The sequence below is a fragment of the Dreissena polymorpha genome, chromosome 7 (genome assembly GCF_020536995.1).
Source record: "Dreissena polymorpha isolate Duluth1 chromosome 7, UMN_Dpol_1.0, whole genome shotgun sequence".
In the NCBI taxonomy this organism is placed as follows: domain Eukaryota; kingdom Metazoa; phylum Mollusca; class Bivalvia; order Myida; family Dreissenidae; genus Dreissena; species Dreissena polymorpha.
Window position 1 is genome coordinate 43,122,276 of NC_068361.1, and position 22,576 is coordinate 43,144,851.

Genomic DNA, 22,576 nt, shown 5'->3' on the forward strand with positions numbered 1-22,576 from the left:
CATGATTTAACAATAAGACAAAATGACGAATTATGCCTAAATGAAATTTTACATTTGAGCTTGAAATATTTCCATGTTATTTTTACATGATGTTCTTAGTGTCCCGTTAAATAAATTGTAAATCACACGTATAATGTTTGTATGCATAAATCACTGCATTGTGATCAATAGAACATACCTTTTTCTGGGTTTTTTACCTACACTTTTAATTGTGTTTAATTGTTTTATAAACACATTATTAATAAAATATTATGGCTTCGCAAACTGATATACGTTTGATCGGGAACCTCGTATGTGTGTATTAAGCGTGTAATTGAAGTGCGTTGAAAAATAATATATTTTTAAACAATGAATAATGCAAAAGCTACTTCATAGAGGATCCTCGACGACTTGCTTCTCCAGCTTATGAAAGTAAACCTATCCTTTTTTAAAGAGTTGTAATTGCGTTTCCAAAGAACAGCGGTGTTGCAACAATATTGATTATGGTTCAGTACCAACACCTACAGGAAATGTAATTTGGACCAGCATAATTAAACTTAAAGAGCTATTTCTGCGCTGTTATTACGCACATTGTATTTTACTTTCATATACGCTTGATTTTAAAGACAAAAACAGTGATACCGTATACGAGACCAATTTAGATTGTGTGGGTTTTCTTACCGTCTTTGTATCATCTTTACCAGGTTTCACCAATGGAAAAAGGTCGTCTATCGAGTTAAGAGTGTAACCCATCAACTAGTGTTCAAAGAAGAAAACAACTTGGTACACGAACAGTATATTAAACTGGCGATCATTAAAACAAAAGAACTGCCTTTTCGCAGTTAAAACTGATAAATCTTTAAAAACATGCCTGTAAAAGTTTCATATAGAAGAATAATTGAAATAAATGAAATTTCCTTATTCAAGCATTCATATTCATGTATAATTATTCTGCCATTTATAACAGTATCCATTAAAAGGATCTTTTCACGTTTTGGTAAATTGACAAAATTGAAAAAAAAGTTGTTTTAGATTCGCAAGTTTTCGTTTTAGTTATGATATTTGTGAGGAAACAGTAATAGTAAACATTTACCATGGTCTAATATAGCCATTATATGCATCCTTTGACGATTTTAAAAGCTGAAAATTATAAAGCGTTGCAACGCGAAACGATTGCATAATTTGGAGAGTTCTGTTGTTGTTTAATTTTGTGAAACTACAAAGATTTCTTATATAAACTATAAAAAACGTGTCTCATACATACTTGGCAGGATGGCCGAGCGGTCTAAATTGTTTTTACTTCAGGACTCCGGTGGTCACTGGTTCGAGCCCAGCTGCGGGCTACTTTTTTTCCCTTTTTTAATTTTTATTCTTGATGTATTACTGGAGCTTTTTAGATCCAATGTTTACAATTATCAATATAAAGCCTTTAATAACAAACTTCAAAACATGCCAAAATCTGTGAAAAGGCCCCTTTAAAAGCTCAATGCACGCAGCCGAGTAAATATCACACGCATATTAAGAATCAGAATAAAACTTGTTCGATCAACCGTTTCGGCAACCTGTAAGCGAATGTAACAATGAATAAGAAATCATATTATGTCAAAAAGTTTAACTAAATTCCTATACCTTGTTGACGTTGACGTAACTCTGAAGAAATGTTGTCGTCAATGACGTTGACATGTTCAACGTCGTCTGCAGAGTATTTCTGACTTCGGAGGGCGATATCATTAAAGTTTCCAAAACTAAGTCTGCACAAGACAAACATTTATAAACAGTTTGCAATCAATTTACTCTAAATAAAATACTTCTAACCACTTAGATGTGCCCCTTAAGACTTACGTTAAATTGTAACTAAAACAAAAACACAACAAGGGACAAAATTGTCACAAAACTAGGTTTACAATTTGAAAAAAAGTCTGATAAAGGGAGACAATTCAAAATGTGCATTGTTACTGATTGTTCCTAGCTACCCCCCTTATGTCAAATTCAATCTATTTTTAGTCGTGGCGACCTTGATTTCAATTGAAAAAAAAAAGTCTGATAAAGGGAGACAATTCAAAATGTGCATTTTTACTGATTGTTCCTATTTTACCCCTTGTGTCAAATTCCATCTATTTTTAGTCATGGCGACCTTGACCTTGGCGAAATCGACGCATGACACACCGTAAAATGATTGTGCAAATATGTACCGAGTAACTTTAAAATCTTACAATGATTGACATTGTTATCGCCCGGACAAGATCATTTATGGCCATTTTTGAACTCAAAGTGTGACCTTAAACTTGGAGATATCGACGTAATTTTTTCGCGCGACACACCGTCCAAATACGGCAAACAAAAGTTGCAACTGATTTTAAAATATCACAATGAACGACATAGTTATTGCCCGGACAAGCTCGTTCCGCCCGCCCGCCGACATTCGCCAATCTAATAACCATTTTGTTCCTTCGGACAACCTGGATAAAAAATAAGTACATTTAAATCTTTATATAAATACAAATCCATCGTTTATGTCATAGTTCGCACCTTTTAAAGGTTGACATCTTCATAAAATTCTGAAATTATGACGGGGCCCAGTCATGATTAGGTGATACTTTACAGTCTAGCCCGATTTGAAATGTGCATTAACACTGTCTAGTATATGGCGGTGACGGGTCGAAGATATGTTAACTAGACAGTCATGCATCCAAAACAAGATATTAAACACACAAAATATTCAACCACAAAATAATATATACCTGCAATAATGCCGCGATTGAAAATTTAACCTACACACCGTTTTTAGTAATTCCGGTCTCGTTTGCGAATCGTAGTAACCAATCAAACGTGGAGTTCATTTGTTGACCACTGTCGTCTGCAAGCATGTCAAGAAATGGCCCCATGGCGAGGAGTGTGTCCTCGAGCTCGCGAATATTATTCTCCAGCCTACGAAAAACATAGTAATTGTAAATCAAGAGTCTTAAAAACAACCTCTTTTATAAACACCCTTTTACAGTATTAAATGAAGTAACTTAATTGCATGATTTGAATACATGATTATAAATTTGCGACTTACTATGGTTTTCATTGTTATTTCAGTATCTTTTGTTTTAAGACAGAATCTTTTTACGCATGTAGAAAGATAGCGAATTATTCAATACTTATGCGATGTTTCTGAATCATTTCTTTCCCTTTGATGCAGGTGAAACATCGTGGTAATATTGTTCAATGGGTCATTGTCGGCTGAGGAAAAACTAAAATGTACCTCGGGTACACTTTCATGTACAACAATTACGGAAAATATACTAAAACGTACCCTTGAGTATGGTCGGGTATTTTAGTGTTTTTTCTGTACCCTGGTTACATCGTTGTATACTTAAGAGTACCCGGGGTACTTTTAAGTAGTACCTGAGCAGACAACGACTAATTTAGCGTTATTTTCCCCCACCTCTGATTCGGCTGGTTGAAAACGGATGCAGACGAGGCATAGTCATGGGTACAGAAAGTCTGCAGTACCGGTATCACACCTGATGTCAGCAGGGGCTGCGGTCGGTAGTACCCTGAAAACGAGAGTGCCCGAGATTACAGCACTTCGGTTTTAAAAAAGAAGTTGTATATTTAAGTTTTTGCTGAGAACAAGATATTCCAAAACGGTATTTTTGAAGAGCAAATCTCTAGAGTAATCAATACTTGAACTTTTCACACGAACACCTATCTCTTATTTTCGAGAGAAAGTTAGATTACACCGCTTGACATGCCCTTCAGAAACATTTACTTAAAACCATACTTAATGTGAATAGAAACGTTTGACAACCATATCTGTTTATCAGCATATCGGACAAAACATTATTATATCAAGCATCACGGTGTAGACGCATATCGCTGGCCTTTCTGTCAATGCTGTCAATGCATGTTTGCACGATTGTTCCACCACCCTTGTCATCATTCCATCTTCGATACAGTTTGTGATAAGTGTTTGGACCTGCGGAATACTGTGAACCTGTAGCTGGATATATGATTCAACTCATTTACCACCTCTTTTTATGCTTAAATGTGTTTACGGGTTTTAATTTTAGATTTTCTTACTTGTTTTGTGAATAACGATCATCCATTTTACTTGTTTATGACAGAGAGGCAGCGAAGAATGAAAAGAGAGTCAGCATTTTGACAGAAAAAAGGCCACCGATATGCGTCTACACCATAAGATTACTCTTCTTAAAAAATTATAATTTTAAACAAATGATTGTCCAGCATTGAACGGTTAAACAATCGACATTAGAAGATTATATCAATTACGTACGGTAGGAGGTCTAGAAGACAAATTGTAGCCGTCGTGTACCGTACTCCTTGCAAATGAATAAAGCCAAACAAAACTAATTTCATTGTATATATGTGATTGTTTTTGTTTGTTGTAATGTCTCGCCCAGTTCCACGGGGATTTAAAACTAGAACGGCTGCCGAAGAACCCATTAATAGCTATCCTTATTATTAAGTTCTTATTCCCTAGCAACATACGCCTATTTTAATTCAGGGGCGAGGCGGAGGTGGGTGGCCGTTGAACAAATATAATGACAAATTACCACACAAAGTTATTGTTAACATTACAATTACGGGTTATTCAGTGCACACATCAATATGACAACTTCCCTACTGGATGAAGCAGGCGAATAGATAAGTTCATCTCCCATCCCCGCACAAGTTGTGTGCCAGGGATGCCTGTGTTTCTTTATAAACTTAATCATGTTTTATCACTATTTGTAACTAAACTTCATACAGTATGGCTTGCCTCTGTTTCTTTCTAAACTTATTTATAAGTTGCCTCTTTTTTCATTTATAAGTTGCCTCTTTTTCTTACTAAACCTATTATTGTTTTGCCCCTGTTTCTAACCAAACCTATTTATGGGTTACTTCGGTTTCTTACTTTACATTTTATGTGTTAGCTCTGTTTCTTCCAAACTATTTTATTGGTCACATTTGTTTATCACGTAACTTCTTTATGTGTTTCCTATCTTTCTTATCAAACATACCTATGACTTACCTCAGTTTTTTCCTAAGCAACTTATGGGTTGACACTGTTGATAACACAACTTACTATTAATTGGTACTATGAATATGAATAGGTTGCACATGTTTCTTTTAAAACTTACTTATGGGTTGTGGATATGAAATCTGTGTGCGTCGAATACACAGGATGACCACGAATAACGTGAGTGGTATTAGGAGCTCCAGCACAGATATCACCTGAAAACGAACTTTACAATCATTTCACATCGTGATTATAAGTATAAAACATCTTAAAGGGTCAATAATAGTTTGCAGATAAAGAACAAATATTTAAATATAAATAAGAACAAAGTATTTAATCAATCAATTTGTTTGAATGTTAATCCCACTTGGCCTTACCGGATGACGTATCTTGGTAATACTGTTCTTCCAGAGAACCAGACGCAGCTGCAGACAAAACCCCGCGGGATGCCGAGTCGTCTGCAAGACAAGTAAAAGCGACATTGATCCCCGATCTGGGAAATTAACGGAATCCGGAAAGTGCCATCTATAAACTCGCCCTTCTTACATCAAGGGCGACACACGACATACGAAGAGATACAAGATATTCCTCGCGACACACGAAGCGACACACGATATTTTGCGCGATGCATGAAGCGATGAGCGAGAATGTACCACAAAATATCGACCTTGTGTAGGTAGCCCAAAAGGCGATTTATCGTGGTCAATATCGCGTGTCGCTTTGTGTATCGCGCAAAATATACATGTAGTGTGTCACTTCGTGTTTCGCGCTAAATATCGTGTGTCGATTTGAGTATCGCGCAAAATATCGTGTCTCGCGTTCAACGGGCGACACACGAAATTTTGGCGCGACACACGAAGCGATACACACTATTTTATTATTCGAATCTCGTGTATCGCGGTCTAATTTCAGACCGCGACAGACGACACACGAAGCGATTCTCGATATTTTTTGCGATACACGAAGCGACACGCGAAATTTTTACTGTTCAAATATCGCTGTAATAATATCGCCTGTCAACTCTCGCGTTTTTTAAACGGTATAACAGTAAATTTAAACTATTTATTATCAATATGGTTGCCCTTGACAGTATGTATGCTTGATGACGTAAAAATATCCCCTTTTTGTCTCCCTTGATTTTTTGAAAACGCAAGAGTCGACAGGCGATATTATTACAGCGATATTTGAACAGTACAAATATTGAGTGTCGCTTCTTGTATCGCGAAAAATATCGAGTATCGCTTCGTGTGTAGTGTGTCGCGGTCTGATATTAAACGGCAATACACGAGATTCGGATAATATGGGGGATATTTGAATAAAAAAATATCGTGTATCGCTTCGTGTGTCGCGCACAATATCGTGTGTCGCTTCGTGTTTCATGTGTCGCCCTTTGAACGCGAGATACGATATTTTGCGTGATACTCAAAGCGACACATGATATTTCGCGCGACGCACGAAGCGACGCACAATATTTTGCGCGATACACAAAGCGACACGCGATATTTACCACGATAAATCGCCTTTTTGGCTACCTTCACAAGGGCGATATTTCGTGGTACATTCTCGCGCATCGATTCGTGTACCGCGCAAAATATCGTGTGTCGCTTCGTGTGTCGCGCAAAAATATCGTGTATCGCTTCGTGTGTCGTGTGTCGCCCTAAATGATAGAAGGGCGAGATTATAGATGACACTATCCGGATTCCGTAGAAAACTGGACTTAATGCATGTGCGTTAAGTGTCGTCTCATATAAGATTATATAGTTTGCGAAGGCCGATCGGGGACGACACTCCCCGACAAGGCTAATCTGAGATGACACTTAAACACATGCATTAACCACAGTTTTCCAAGAACAAGGTTTAAATAATCTTACATTCCATTCTGATGATTTTCGGTAGGTCTCTTTATCTCGTATCAGTACACCTTGGTTACCGGTAGATTATCAATAGCAACTATGATATGCGGAAGATTTCAAAAATTGTTATTTAAATAGCGATTTAATGCGTGCACAGTGTTAAACAACAATTTGATGTCAATGTATAAACAATAAAAATAGCTTAAATTTGCTAGTTAAAACCTTGCTGTATTATTGTGTAACGTCATCATGTCATGTTGTCTCTAAAATGTTTCTAAAGGTGTGTTTCAAAATTGATAGTATTCAAATGTTGATCAGGAAACAGTTTAGAAACAGGGACATATAAATGTTTGATACTTTCTTGTATTCGACTTTATCACATTCTTATTGAAGCAACGTGATGATGGTATGTGCCGTCGAGCATGCAGGGAAAAAATCAAAAGATTTTGTTCATCGAGCAAGCAGGGCTTGGAGGCCATATCGGCCCGGTCTAGCAATATCGGCCTGAAAGCTTATCCAGGTGTGCTTGCTAACAGAACATATCGTTTTAATCGGTTATAAACAGAAAAGATACTTACGTTTTCCCGTAGTCCAGCCATAACATCAAGTATTTCTAGCTAGCCATTGCCTGTCGACTGAAGCATAAATAATCCATCATCAATATTCCTTTAGACAACGCATCAAGAACCAGTATTTCTAGCTAACCATTGTCTGTCGACTGAAGCATAAATAATCCATCATCAATATTCCTTTTAACAACGCATCAAGAATCAGTATTTCTAGCAAAATTCTGTTACATGAATAATCAACATCATCAGTATTTAACAACACATCAAAAACAGTATCTCAATTACCTGTCGTCTGTAACATAAATAATATGTGTACTCAATATCCCTTCGAACAACACATTCATTCCATCAACACTTATCAAATCAGATATATGCATGCAATTATCTGATTACAGTACTTTAATTCCGCGTGGTGTTTAAAATATCGCTATTCATATCACACAACATGAACTAGTAACAATGAAGAAATCTTCTGATACTTGAAATGAATACTTTGATGATGAAAATTATATATACATAAGCGAACATTTGCATTGAAGAAAATACCGTCAACTATCTCGCAATAGAGAATATGTGTGTGTCTTTTAATTGCGCGATATACCTTTTAAACTTATTTTTAAATACCCAAGTATCTAATGTAGAAATACTGTAAATAGGTCAGGGTTATATTGCAGTTTATATTTCCCTTTTTACGGTTCAGTAACAACCAAACTGATAGCGGCAGCAATATATGGGACATCCGCTATCAACCGGCTAGGTAAAATATCAAATAACTATAAACATATAAATCACCATACGTAACGACACAATATATTACTAGGTACGCTGTCTTATGTAAAAACATATACTTAAAGGAACTTGTTAACAGTTTGGAAAAATGACGATTTTCCAAATACTTGTCATAGATATCAATAATAGTGCGTTATGTTTAAACAGGCAAAATTGCACCCGTTTGTATCGCGTTTGCTAGATACGTTGAGTACTTTCGTTGTATTGTCGTTAAAACATGACAGCGTGCGTGGCGCAGTAATGGTGCGTTTAATTTGCATTGAGAGGCCATGGGTTTGAATCCCGGGAAAGGAAATATTTTATTCAACTATTGTCTTTGATATTATTTCTTGCTTGTTGGTAATTAAAACTTTTAATTGCATGATAAATTGATTAGCAAACATATTTAATGATAATTATAAAAAAAGTCGGTTAACGATTCTCTTTAATGACAAAATTAATTATTAGTCGTCTTCGTATCACAATGAAACAATAAATATCTTAAAAAAAGATATACGGCATTGATTGTGGTTGGAGTTTGTGAAAGGTAAAGAGGTCAATGAATGAGATCAAGGATAGCGAATGTTTTGTTCTTAACTGCATCACAAGCAGTACGGGATGTTACGCGGAGTTTTCGCGGCTTATTTTACATTATTACATTTTGGTGGTCATAAACCTATAGATACAAAGCAGAAAACCAAAACAAGAATGGAAGAGAAATTAAAACATGAGTCAACCGGCCACACGCGAAGTATCCGTAAATATTTTAAATATTTATACGCGCGTTCTTCGAACAAACCTTTTTTAGTGGTTTGTCGGGCATTGCTATTTGGTTCCATTATTAACAGTATCGAGAATCATCGCGCTCATGCTTAATACATTAGTCAATATGGTGGAATAATTCTTGTTAAATTAATCAAAAATAATATTTATCATGTTATTGTTGAAAACACATTAAGAATCTATTATTGACATACCATAATTATATCGCTGAATATCTTCATTTAACATATTTCTGGTCTAAAGAAAATTCCAGTTCACCTAGTTCACGGATAGCGTCTATATTATATAACAATTATTTTACTGGCCGCGAACTCAGGTCAGCACATAAGGTAGTCGTGAAGACGCAGCGATGACCTGTAAATAAACTCTGACATTCACACACACTGGCCGGGAACTGACCCTGATACCTCGCGGGTTGAAATGCAACGCATTAAAGTGAGGCCACGCTTCCACTGCTCTTTATACTTTTACATGTTAACATGTTGACAGGAATATGAAAGTCAGTACTAAATATGAGAACATAGCCTTTAAGTACAAACGCTCTTGCGCTGGCAATCCTCTGAAAATAAAATGTGCACGCACAGACTGTATTGATGTCGAGAGTTGAGTGTAAAACTGTTCTATCTATTAAGCCTTTTCATTTCAGATACAATTGTTTCATGCAGTTAAACAGTGTGACAAAGACGCGGACATATTTCCAATGTTCTGGTGGTATATTCAAATCAGCAAATGGAATAAATGAAGTGTATTCATTCGTGTCTAGCTGCGGGAAATTGTATTTGAATTTTATAGGACACAGGTCAGGTAAGGTCAAAAGTGACGTTAAACAGCTATGCCGAAAAAACACGTTTATTTGTACGCAACATTACGCGAATATTGCACGCGTGAGCTTAAATTGAAAATCTAATAGGACTCAAAATGATCGAGAGATATATAAGATGTGATGGGTCAGTGGTCTCTGCTTTATACATGACCTAACTGATCCGCTATAAGCCTCGCCCAATAACCAATCAGCATCCAAGTTTACAGCGCGTGCTCGGTCAGATGGGTTATGTAATTATTCGCTCTGTGCAATGCTATTAATAACAATTGTGATATTGATCTTTGGAATACTTTCAAACTAATTTCAATTGCAGTCTAAAAGACTTGATACTCCATAAATATCATCAAACAAGCATATTAACTGAATGTTGTTAAATTTATTTATACCAATATTCATTTAAATGATATTAAAATGTATAATTACAGAAACAATACTTTTTCTAATTAATTTCAATACTTAATGTATTGTATCTTTATCACTTTTTAATGAGAACGTGTTTCAAGTGAATGAACGATGCATCTAAATCAATAACAATGTATGTCATATATACGATTTCCAGCTCTCGCATTGTCTTTTCTTTTGGAAATTTTAAACGGGTATTTACGCAAAAGCCTCGAATATCAAAAGCCCCTACTATGCAATGTAAAAATAAAGATAAAATTAATAACGTGCGTATAGGTTAAGAGTCAATACGAATGTTACACTTGAATATTTATATGGTGAAAACGAAATGCACGCATTTAACCCATTTATGCCTAGCGTCTAGAAAAAATGCCTTGACAAACAGCGTAGACCCAGATGAGACGCCGCATGATGCGGCGTCTCATCAGGTTCTGCGCTGTTTGCTTAAATTTCTGTAAGAAATATTCTAAATATAGAAAAAAATATACTAGACATCCCTAATTTTGGAAATACATTGATTCAATTTAGAAGGATGGGAGAGTCCACTAGGCATAAATGGGTTAAGGATAGTATCCGTTTAATTACAGATAACGTCTTCTTGTCAATTGATAATATTATCTACGATTATGTTTAAGTGGGAAAGGATGTCCTTGATACACCACTGGAAATATTATTCAACTATTAATTTAAAATGCAGTCGTTTTCAAAATGTTGGTCAAAGGGAGTGATTAAACCTATTTCCAAAACAGGTAACTCATTCGACCCAACAACTATCGAGGTATAACATTAGTGAGCTGTTTCGCCATATTGTTTACAGTCGTAATAATACCCCCAATACACCAACTCCGTTCGAAGTACGTTCTGAAAAATTTGACTAAACGGGCTCGAACTGTGTGATAACGGAGTGATCGTAGTAGCAACGTGTTACGAACTGTCTTCGAACTGTGTGGACGCCCTGAGACGGGGTTGAACGGTAGAGGTGTTTCAGAACTTTGAGCCTACTCAAAATTTTATTCCGATCATCCCGTTCTACAATTAAACGTAGTAACAACGTACTGGAAACGGAATGGACCTACTAAGAACGGATAGGTCGTACTAAGGTCGGGTTAGGAACGTTCCAGAACGTAGTGCGATCGGACCAAAATTACCTGTACGATGCCACACAGATCGAGTCCGTTTCTAGTCCGTCCAATCCGTTCTCAGACAAACCGACTCGTCCGCATTACGTCTCAAGTACGATCTTGTTTCGTTTAAATAAAAGGAAACTTACAGATAAGTTCTGACAACGTTTGCAACACGTTCTTTAAGTTCTCAGTAAGTTCTTAGTACGTTGTATTCGTTTTAAGAAGTTCGCAGTTGGTTCCAAGTACGTTGTACTCGATCCATGCAGTACGTTCAGACAATGTGCATATAAATAGAGGTCGTTATCTTAAATTACATAATTTGTGATGTTAAGTTGAAACATGGACAATCTTGGAGCTGTTAATTTTTTAAATATTGGCTTCCTGCAATTTATGCTAGAAGCAGAGCAGCAACATAATGTTTTGTTGGGCCGAGGAAGAATGCGGAGACGAAACATGACTTGTTGGGTGAGAAATTTGGCGGAATTATTTCTTGGAGGCATTTTAAATGTACGTCAGGTCGGCTCAAAGCTTGAAACATAAATGGGAACTGGCAGGAACGTAGTCGGTTTTATAATCGCCGTGCAGAATGTGGCTGCAACTACGTTCTAAACGTCCAAAACGTTCTAAGAACGTAGTAGAACAGAGTGCGAACTGCCTTTGAACGAGTTACCACTGCACAACGAATAAAGAAGAACTACGTACGAACGTGATCGAACTGGCTGTTGACGGGCTCGGTCTGACTGGAAACGGTATACTAACGGGGACAATGGGAAAATTGACCCGATTTAAACTGGATAAAGACGGACTAGCAACAGGATAGGAACGAGCTGCATGTAGCGCGAACTGTGTAAGAACGTCATTCAATAATATTGTAGATTTTTGTTTTGACCAAAACTACACGTTCAAGCTAGTTAACAACCCGTTCTGCATTTTCTTCAGAACGTGGTCAAACTGTCTAAGAACGTGCTTGGTGTATGGGCTCCTTAAACAAACGGCTTACAAAGTGGTTTTTTGTAAACGATACGCTCACAGACGCTCAGATTAGATTAAAAAATAACTATACTACGGTAGATGTTACTTTTCTACTGAAGGCTTTTATAGATAAACATCTAAGTAGTAAAAAGAAACTATACTGTTCCTATATTTACCTAGTATTGAAATGCTATGATTCAATATATCGAAACTGACTATGGTACAAGCTTATTAAGAGCGGAATTAAAGGTAGATTGCTAAAAATATTCAGTCGATGTACGATGAAGTAAAATTATGTGTAAAACATATGGGGACGTTGTCGGATTTCTTCAATTGCGAAGTTGGGTTATTGCAAGGGGCGAAAATCTCGCCTATACTATTTAATCTTTTCGCAAATAATATCGAGCATTTTTTTAGTAATAACAATGGAAACATGATAATTTTAAACCAGCTATCTATTTATTTATTATTTGTGCAGATCATGCTGTATTTTTTTCAGAAAAAACGAAAGGATTGAAAAAATCTTAGATGATCTATATAAATATTGTGATCGGTGAATACACATATTGTGATCGGTGAAAGCTGAAAGTCAATGAAGAAAGGACAAAATAATTATATATAAAAACGGTGGAAATAATTCGCAAAACGAGTCATTTTTTATAATTATGAGAAAATAGCAATGCTTCAATCATTTGACTACCTCAGCATTGTATTATCAAGTGATGGGTCATGTATACAGACTACTCAAACTTTATCAGATAAAGGCTTAAAGGCTATTGGATCGCTGTTTTTAATCACCAACGACATGTTCCTGTTAAAACAATGTTGAATTTGTTTGATCCGTATGTTACTTCAATACTGTGTTGTACGTGTGAGGTTTTGGGGTTTTCAAATGCTGGGGATATTGAAAGAGTTCATAGAAGATTTTTGAATCGAATACTTGGTGTCAATTTGAGTACTCCTAATGCAGCAGTATGCGGGGAACTAGGACAATACCAATGCATATACACCGCTATGGAAGAGTCATAAAATATTTCATACATTTTTTTTACTTTTAAACAAACTAATTGTATATTAAATAGCACGCTATGTTATATGAGAAACGGTGTTGAAAATATAATACAATGTAACAATTCGATAACCGAAGTAAGGGACTTAAAAACGCCCATTTACTTTACACAATGAATTGAAACATCGATTTGAATTATCTGATTACCTTAAAAGAATCCAAAACTTTAATTTAAGAAAAAAAAACACTCCCATATGTTAAAAATTGAATATGAGAATATACGTATTCCTAGAAACGAACGTAAATGTAGCTCAAATGATATCGAAGACGAGTATCATTTTGACATTGTATGTTCCCTTTAAACCAATATTAGAAATATGTATATCGACAGACTCAGATATTGAATGCAAACGTGGATTTATATAATGGACTTTTAACACCTTGTTATATACTATTTTGGTCACTTTCGCATTACTATGCATGTGCGTATTGCTAATAAATTGTCAGTTTTATATATATGACGATGGACTCGAATTGTTCAAATTATATGAATAAACATTTTGTTCTGTTCTGTTCTGTTCTTATCTGTATGCTATACATTAAGAGTACAGCGGGCAATACTTGACGAGTATTGCTCTAAGTGCCGCTAGCCACATTTTTATGTGATACATGAATAATGTATTACATGTATTTATAAACGATGTAAGAAGTGATTGAAAGTGAATCAATCCAGCCTTTGGCTAAAGTACTTCTTCGGGTTATCGCTCAACAATAGTGCGATGTGTAGTTAACATTGAAGAGACTTGATCACATATTAAGGAAATTATAATTTTCCAATTTTATTTTTTAGGATTCAAACAATAAAATAACACTTTATGTCAGGGTGCGAAATAGCAGCACTACCGTACCCTCAGTCCGAATAAACAGCTTCGTGTATGAATTATCATAATGTGACGATGCTTTTGAAGAGGATGGATATAAAAGCATCAATTTAAGTTTATCTACATCACCACAATTGTGTATGTGGGTACGAAAATTTTGGGTACAAAAGAAATGGGTACGACAATTTTGGGTACAAAATTATGCCTAAAAAAATTGGGTACGAGAAAAAAATTGGTTACGAAAAAAATGTGTTTGGTACGAAACAAAATTTGGTACGAAAAATAATTTGGGTACGAAAACAATGGTTACGAACAATTTCGGGTACGAACAAAAATGTGGGGGAACGGGGAAGTAGTACCCGTGAGGATCTTGACCCATTCAGCGAAACTGAGAGGCGGGTTACATTCTCGATCAAATATAACAAGAAATATCTTTAAAAAGATATTCGACGTGTATTTTCTGTACCACTTACCTAAAAAAAAACGTTCTGTTACAGTAAAACGTTTGTGGGTTATAACATTACGTTACGCAGCAGATATATTCAAAACTTGACATAAGCTTATGCATGTTTGTTCGTTAAGTACGGCAATAATTTCATGATGATTCCCGAAAGTAGGTATGAGCACATAGTCGAATAGGACTTGAATACGTGAGTTCGCCCATGGACACATGGTAAGGTTAACTAAATCTCCGCGATATGACCTAATATGTGTTTAAAACAGCAAACAATATCCAACAAACGAATGAATTGTTAAACATAGTATGTGCACTGATGTGGCTCTGTAATTTCTGTTTGAAAAGTTAATTAAATATGCAAAATGAGAAAGCACGCATAAGAGCGAGTTTCATAGATGTTGTACGGCTATTTTGCTGTTTATAGACCATACTCGCTATAACGTTTACAAATGGAAGGTTCGAAATAATTCGTTTTCTTTACACTCATGATCGCGTTAAACGTTAATTATACACGTTTTCATTCGCAATTTATTTACAGAATCACGACAAATGTCAAATACAATACAGAAAATGCACAGTTGTTTCATTGATCTATCAACATATATAGAGAATACTAGGTTAGCGTTGAATACAGAGACCTTTATGTTGCGAGGCTTAGAACGCCGCGAGCCTTGGCGAGCGCTTTCGGTGTTCGAGCCGAGCAACATAAACTTCTCTGTATTCAACGCTAATCCTAGTATTCTATTTATCCCATTTGATTTTTTTTCAACGTGACATTTAACATAAAAAGATCTAATAACCTTAACAATAATTTTAATTCATTCTTAAAAGCGCTTAAAATCTAACGAATGTTACCATGCGTAGTGATATAAATGTATTTGTTCTGGTACGCAAAATAGTCTTTAAAAAATTCACACACAAACTGTAAAAATATCACCATATGCCTCGATTCAATTTTACGCAGCATGCGAATTGTAACACATTATGACCGCGAAAAGGAGATTTTACTTCACTATAATTCATTTTATTTTCGAAAGAAAATGATCAAAGTCCAATAAGGCGGCGATTGCTCCTGACAAAATGATGTCGATGTCAACATAGATTCTACGTGTACACCATCGACGACCTTGAGAATTTCGACGAGTAAACAGACAATTCCAGCGACTGACACTTTATTTGACTTAATATACAGGGCAATACGTTTTCCGACTTCGGACGACGAATTTAGGGACGCGCAGAACGTGTTTTTTATATAGTGTTATGGGTATGCCGTGTGTGATCCGATGCATCAATGGCGCCCATGTTAAAATCATTTCCTCGAGAACAGGGAACGACAAAAGTACAAACAAAAACAAAAACACGTTCGAACTAGTATCTTACCTTTAATTATCCTTTAAACTCCATCCAATAATCCATTTAACTCAATAATATACGATTTTGCATCTAGGGTCTTTAATAATTATTTTAGCATAGTTAAATAAAGACCCTTATGCAATCATATCACTATATTCAAATGAGAACTCAATAAACTTTCTTTTTCGTCACACGCTACGTCATGTACTCTATGTACATTACTGCTGTTAAAATGAGCCGGAGCAGTTTATCAAATAATAGCCGTTGGTAAACTCGGTTGCATTTGCAGATTTCTGAATACAAACATAATTATGTTTAAACTTGCACAATGTTTTATTTGTCCATGGTAAGTGCCCTTATTGTACAAGAAAATAATTTAATATATAAATACAGAAAGAATGGAAAAAATTCCATTACACAACAGTTAAATGAGTGGATAATACCCTTGTAAAAAATGGGACATTCCGAATTCCAGTGTGGTGCTATATTTAACATCTTATACTTTACACAGCTCTATGCCTAACGTGAATTAAATCGGAAAACAAATATTGCAAATTATTTATCAATTGTGCGATATTTGTATGGCTTGTTGTACATTCTATAATGTCAAAAGTACATGCATGGATTATAAACAATGCACATTACACGAATAAAGAAAATATGATAAATTGACAATTTAAATATGTCGATATACAGTACATTTACATGTGAAATAATTCGGCGTTTATAATAAATCGTCAAACAAATTTTAGGGAAAATGACGCAATATGTATGTCATTTTATGACGCCATCAATCAGCTGATTCATTATACGGATGGCGAAAAATTATGTCATATGTCTAGGTTTAAAGGTTGAAGGTCGTATAATTTTGAAGCTAAAGTTTTCTCGACTTTATTTCTTATGAAAAATCATTCAGTGGAAAAGTAAAAAGTAGTCCGTGCACGCGACAGGTATATACCACAAGGTTGAATACAGGCTAGTATATTCCATAAGGTGTTATACCGTCAATGTCGCGTTGAAAATAGGATAAAATGGATTGAATATAACTGATTTAAAATTAACGTTTTTAAACTATTTTTAAATCTTTTTCCCAGAATACGCTGTCCTATTTACAGCTGAGATTTCTTTACCTTTATCAAGATAATCAGCGAGGTATGCCGATTAGAAAAATCGAGCTATCTCAATCGGACTGGCTCGGTCTTTTACATGGGTCGCCATTGTGAAGAATTTTTTCATGGTATGATAACTTAGACGAGCTGCTTCGCAGCATCGTCAATGACTATAGCAATATGAAGACTGCTCTAAGCAACGTTTCGCAAGCTCACGAAGTTAAGTAGAACTAAAATCGGCAAGATTTAAATGTACCGGTACAATACGCACCGCTTAACAGATGTACGGTAAAATATTTGTTTGAATTGTTAATATATATTATCATTTTTTAAATAAGTATTATTCAATCGTTGTTAAATAAACATGTGTGTGGAAAAAATGATAATATGCATGGTTTTCATAGAAAATATCGTCGATGTTCCCCTTTTAATCGAAGTTAAAATTAAACAAAAATGCTATAACATTAATGTTACAAAACTCGTTGCAACTTATCTTTCTTCATAGTTCAAAGTGAATCTTGCGAATTTGATCGAATGTTGAAAAAACGATCGGCAACTTGAAGGGGCGGTCAACCAGTTATATATCACGAAAAAAAGTTCTTAAATACCGTATTTTTTTACAATTATTAGTAAATATTGATTAAAATATCACGACTGGTATATTACATTACTTGAACAATGTTGTTAAGTGTTCATATTTTTAGTATATTCGGTAATAAAATTTTACTGAGTATGTCTACCTGCCTTTTGTAATTTGGAGAGTTCTGTTGTTGTCGTTATATTTTTTGAAACTACGAGGATTCTTTATATAAAGTATAAAATACCACGCTCATTGTATTAGCATGGATGGCCGAGTGGTCTATACGGGAGACTTTAACTCTTTTTACTCCAGGACCCCAGGGGTCAATGGTTCGAGCCCTGTTTAGGGTTACTTTTTTAAATTTTATTCTTGATTTTTACTGGATATTTTTAGATCCAATGTTTAAATTTATCAATATAAAGCATTTAATGACGGTATTTTAGAAATTTTTATTTTTCGTCAATCTTGTCAAAGACCTATAGATTACACAGATTGGAATCTCTCGTCTCCGCTATAGCGATATGCGATAATATCTATCGGCGGACGCGGGTCACGTGACATTGATTTTGGAGATGCCGGTGTACCTGTAGATTATTCCCTGTTCCAGCTTCTGTCGGCCATTTTCTTATAAAGCAAACAATTATTCTTCGTAATTAGTCGTTAATATTTGATGTCGTAGGGTATTCTGAGCATGATCTGGTTAGTTTATATTATTTTGATATTGTTATTAACAATATTAATGTGTTAATTAGTGTTTTTAGCGCTCGGTTGTCAGTTTGCAGAGCAATGAATGCCTGAAAGCGCAACGTTACGAACTTTACGTAATAGCAAAGTCGGTCTCCGAAAAAAGACATATTGAATATTTTTTGTGTGATAAGAAATAAGTATTTATTTTCTGTCTTGATAATTCTTTAGGTTTTGGTAGTTATTATTCTAATTAATTATTAATTTATCGGAATTTGAAAGAGAACACTGGATTCGTTCATTTTCGATAATTTTTGAAAAATTGAAAGGCCCGAAGCATTTTTCTATAAACTTCTTCATTAAGCATCACATATTGATAACGTAAGATTTTTATGCTAGGTGAGATGTTAATCTATGTATGATTTATAAAAAGTAGACGAAAATGAGGTATTTTAAAGGATTTTGCCTTTGTACAATTTGTACTATTTATACTGTTATTTCATTCAATCAAGTGGTTTGTATTTTGTTGAAACACTTTTCTATTTTATTTCTCATCCCATATATTTGAAGTAAGATTTTTATGCTAGGCAAGATGTTAATCTAAGTATAGATTTAAACAAACTACAAGAAAATATTCAATTTAAAGGATTTGGCCTTATACAATGTTGGTACAATTTTAAGCTCTTTTCTTCTGTTGTACAAGATAGCTGTCAAACGTGTTTTTGTTCTTTTTGATAAACTTTTTCATTTTTCATCACAAATAGATTAAGTCAGATTTTTATGCTTGGTGATATGTTAATCTTGGTATGAATTAATTAAACTGTAGGATAATGTTCATTTTAAAGGATTTTGGCCTTGTACAAAGATGGTACAATTTTAAGCTCTTTTACCCTATTATACACACATGTTGTCAAACGTGCTTTGGTTCATTGTGAAAAACTTTGTCATTATTCACCTCAAATTGAAGAAATAAGATTTTTAGATTTTTATTCTGGGTAATATGTTTATCTTGGTATGAATAAAAGAACTAGATGAAAGTACAATGTATGGGTTTAGATTCTCATTTAATATCTTATTTTATTAGTATTACCAGTTTTCCTGTCAATGTTACACATGCAAGTTAATATACAAACATATTTTAACAGATAGCTGTGAGCTTATTATTAAAACACACAAGCTGTGAGATGACTATAAAAACCACAAATTGTCATTGTTAAAAGCGTAAGCAATAGCAGAGCACACGTTATTAGTTTCAATATTCCCATACTGATAGTCCTGATGTTAAACTTCTGGTACAGACCTATAGTCCCAGTTTATTTCAAATTACCGGTATTCAGTGACTTTAAAGCATCTCTCAGGCTGGCGGATGTTTTCTTTTCATTTTTTGCACTTTTCTCAGTTTTCTTATTTATTAGTTTTGTAATTGCAAAACCTCTTACAGTAAGAAATATATATAGTCTTGTATTCTCGTGAACAAATTGGACACACATATATATCTTTCTTATCAACACTAACACTATGTTTATCAGTACAAACAGAGTCATTGTCAGTATAGTCCCCTTCAAAAAGCTCATCAAGGTCTAAATCACTATCACTCCAAGCGAAAAAATCAGGGTCTCTGTTACGCGACATGATTGCACAAATGATACAGAATTTAAAAATGTAAAATCCAAAATATGTACTAGTATGTCCAACTTATAAGATACACAATCGAGAACAGCCTTTTTTTAACAGTTTTATACAGCATTTCATTGTGTTTATAACGTACTATTATAAACAAGTATATTAAAATCTAACACATTCACAACAAAGACTTACCTTAATTGGACATCACAATGACATATAAAGAATGAATTCGCCGGCCGCGGCCACTGATCACACAATTAAAATCAATCAACAACGCAAACTGATAATTGAAGTAAGAATCCCTTCCTTTAATTAATTCTCAAGAGTAAAGAAAAAACACACAAAGCATCTTCAGTTCGCTAATTGATCCGACGATTAACACGCGCGTGAAATGTTTTTGTTTTTTTCTTTTCGCGAAATCCTAGCCCACGATACTGAAAGCTTAATTTAATTACCAAAAGAAAAAAACTGGATTACAAACAAAACTTTAATAACCTATAACTCATGAATTAAATCTCAATAAAAAGAGAATTAAACAATTGAAAAAAATCTACACAATCAATATTGAAATAAGTCGAACTAAAACCGTTTTTGGATCGAACGATCATAGCATTTATTATACTGTAATGTTGTTTTAATCAGAGACCTAGATCTATGTGTCCACATATATCTATCCTTTTTGAAATAATAATATTTTATAAGGTTTTAACTGTCTGAAATACCAAATTATACAAGAATATTTTATCAGCAAAAGCCTTTCAAATAAACTATTCAACAGCATTCTCGCCGCGATTTGGAAGTTCTTAGCGCAATTGCTTCAATGATCGCGGCATTATGAATTCTTATTGTAGGTAAATAAAATCGAGATTTTATAAAAACATAATTACTCATGTTTCTATGAAACTTAATTTTATGAAAATCGGATAATTTTTTACCAAGTTACAGCCGCCTTTCTACAGCGCCGTAACATTTTCGCATAACTTTTCTCGATAATCGTAGCCGTTGCTACTGACGCGTCGCTATCTTATCGCAATCGTGATACACCGGCTATCTCCGGACTACTCCGATTGATTCATGGAATAAATCGTCTGCTGATCCCAAGTGTTCTTATCAGTTTCTCGACCACGTGACCCCGCCGAGAGATAGCCCGATAAGGCGCGAAGTTTCCAATCTGTGTAATCTATAGGTCTTTGATCTTGTTGACTGCCCCTTTGATCCTGGAATACAGAAAACACAATAGTGTAGTGACGGCATCAAAAAAAAGGCCAGTCGGGTTAGTGGGAACACACAACGTTTTCAGGCCTTATTGTTGGTTATCTGAAAATATATTTTTTATTCGTTTTGATTTGCAAATTGTTGCTAATTAGCCTATTAATAACATTATATATCGAATACATATATATCGAACATAGTTAAGTTTAAAAAAACATTCTTCATAAACAGCAGCTTAAATATTTACACAAACTGAGACGTTTTGATGAAAAGAAACATAGACCATGATTTACCCAAAGGTGGTTAGCGTGTGGCTATGATATTAATTAGCGAAAGCATCATTTTGAATGATAAATAATCAAAATATAACGAAAAATCAACTTTTCTGAAAAAAAAATCACTATTAAATATATATATATATATATATATATATATATTCGTTATAATTTGATTTATCATTCAAAATGATGTTTCACTAATTAATATCATAGCCACATGCTAACCACCTGTGGATGAACCCAACCGTGAAGAAGATTATACTATTATAACCCTTGTTACCTTGAACTTTTGCGCACTGAAGCCACCATTCAATAGCGGTTTAAAAGAGTTAATCAATAAGTGTTACCACCCATGATGTATTCCCGTTTTGAAGGTAACCGCATATTAAGATAACGGTAGATTTGATCGAATGTGTATATTCATACGATGTGTACACTCGTATGTCAGTATGGATTTACGATACTATTGAATGTTAATTGTCACTGAATTAAATCAGAAGGTTAAAATATATGAGCATTACAGTACCTGTGTTTTGAAGTCCAACATAAATCCACAAGTATAGTATGAATACTAATTTGCTATTTACTATGGTCACATTTTGTTTACGCGATTGTTTCCCAGCCGTGCAGTGTTAACATCGAACATTAAAATATTGGTTTAAGAGCGATTGCGGGCTCATAAATAATGACTTCAGTGAAGCGCGAATTGTAAACATGAACGGCGATGCGGCATGTAAGTGCCTGTCGGATCAATACAAGAGAGTTAATTTTAGTATTGATATACTATTGATTTAATATACACTAGTGTGGTAACGTTTATACACTAGAGTAGGGCATACCAAGTTACATGTTTCCATTAAACCGACCGAACAATAAGTTTTGGGGTCGACCATTAAACGTTTTGGTGATTCAAGTTGAGTTTTTATCATCTTTAACATTCAATCATATTCGCATAATTAACTTAAAAATTTAAAGAAAAATATGTTGCGAAGTGTTTTTCAATATAAATGTTATGAAGATTATGAACATCCTTGTACAAGTACGAAATAACAAGTGTATAATATAACAGTAAGCAGTAAAAAAGTTTGGCCTACTTAACATATTTT

General features: G+C 34.6%; 1 protein-coding gene across 2 annotated transcripts in view; it reads right to left on the reverse strand.

The window, feature by feature from the left end:
* The window catches only part of LOC127837342 (ATP-binding cassette sub-family A member 2-like), a 58,031-nt gene extending 35,892 nt beyond the window's left edge, over window positions 1–22,139 (reverse strand). Inside the window, exons 1-8 of one of the 2 annotated variants that reach the window (XM_052364300.1) lie at window positions 21,997–22,139; window positions 7,419–7,475; window positions 5,365–5,445; window positions 5,109–5,202; window positions 3,410–3,521; window positions 2,759–2,907; window positions 1,609–1,730; window positions 661–735 (exon numbers count right to left, since the gene is read on the reverse strand). In XM_052364300.1, coding sequence (XP_052220260.1) covers window positions 661–735; window positions 1,609–1,730; window positions 2,759–2,907; window positions 3,410–3,521; window positions 5,109–5,202; window positions 5,365–5,445; window positions 7,419–7,439 — 654 coding nt within the window. In that variant the 5' untranslated portion in view covers window positions 7,440–7,475; window positions 21,997–22,139. Of the gene's footprint in view, window positions 1–660; window positions 736–1,608; window positions 1,731–2,758; window positions 2,908–3,409; window positions 3,522–5,108; window positions 5,203–5,364; window positions 5,446–7,418; window positions 7,476–7,694; window positions 7,950–21,996 lie in introns of those variants that run through there. The other variant, XM_052364299.1, reaches the window with a different exon arrangement.
* Between the last annotated feature and the right edge of the window lie 437 nt (window positions 22,140–22,576).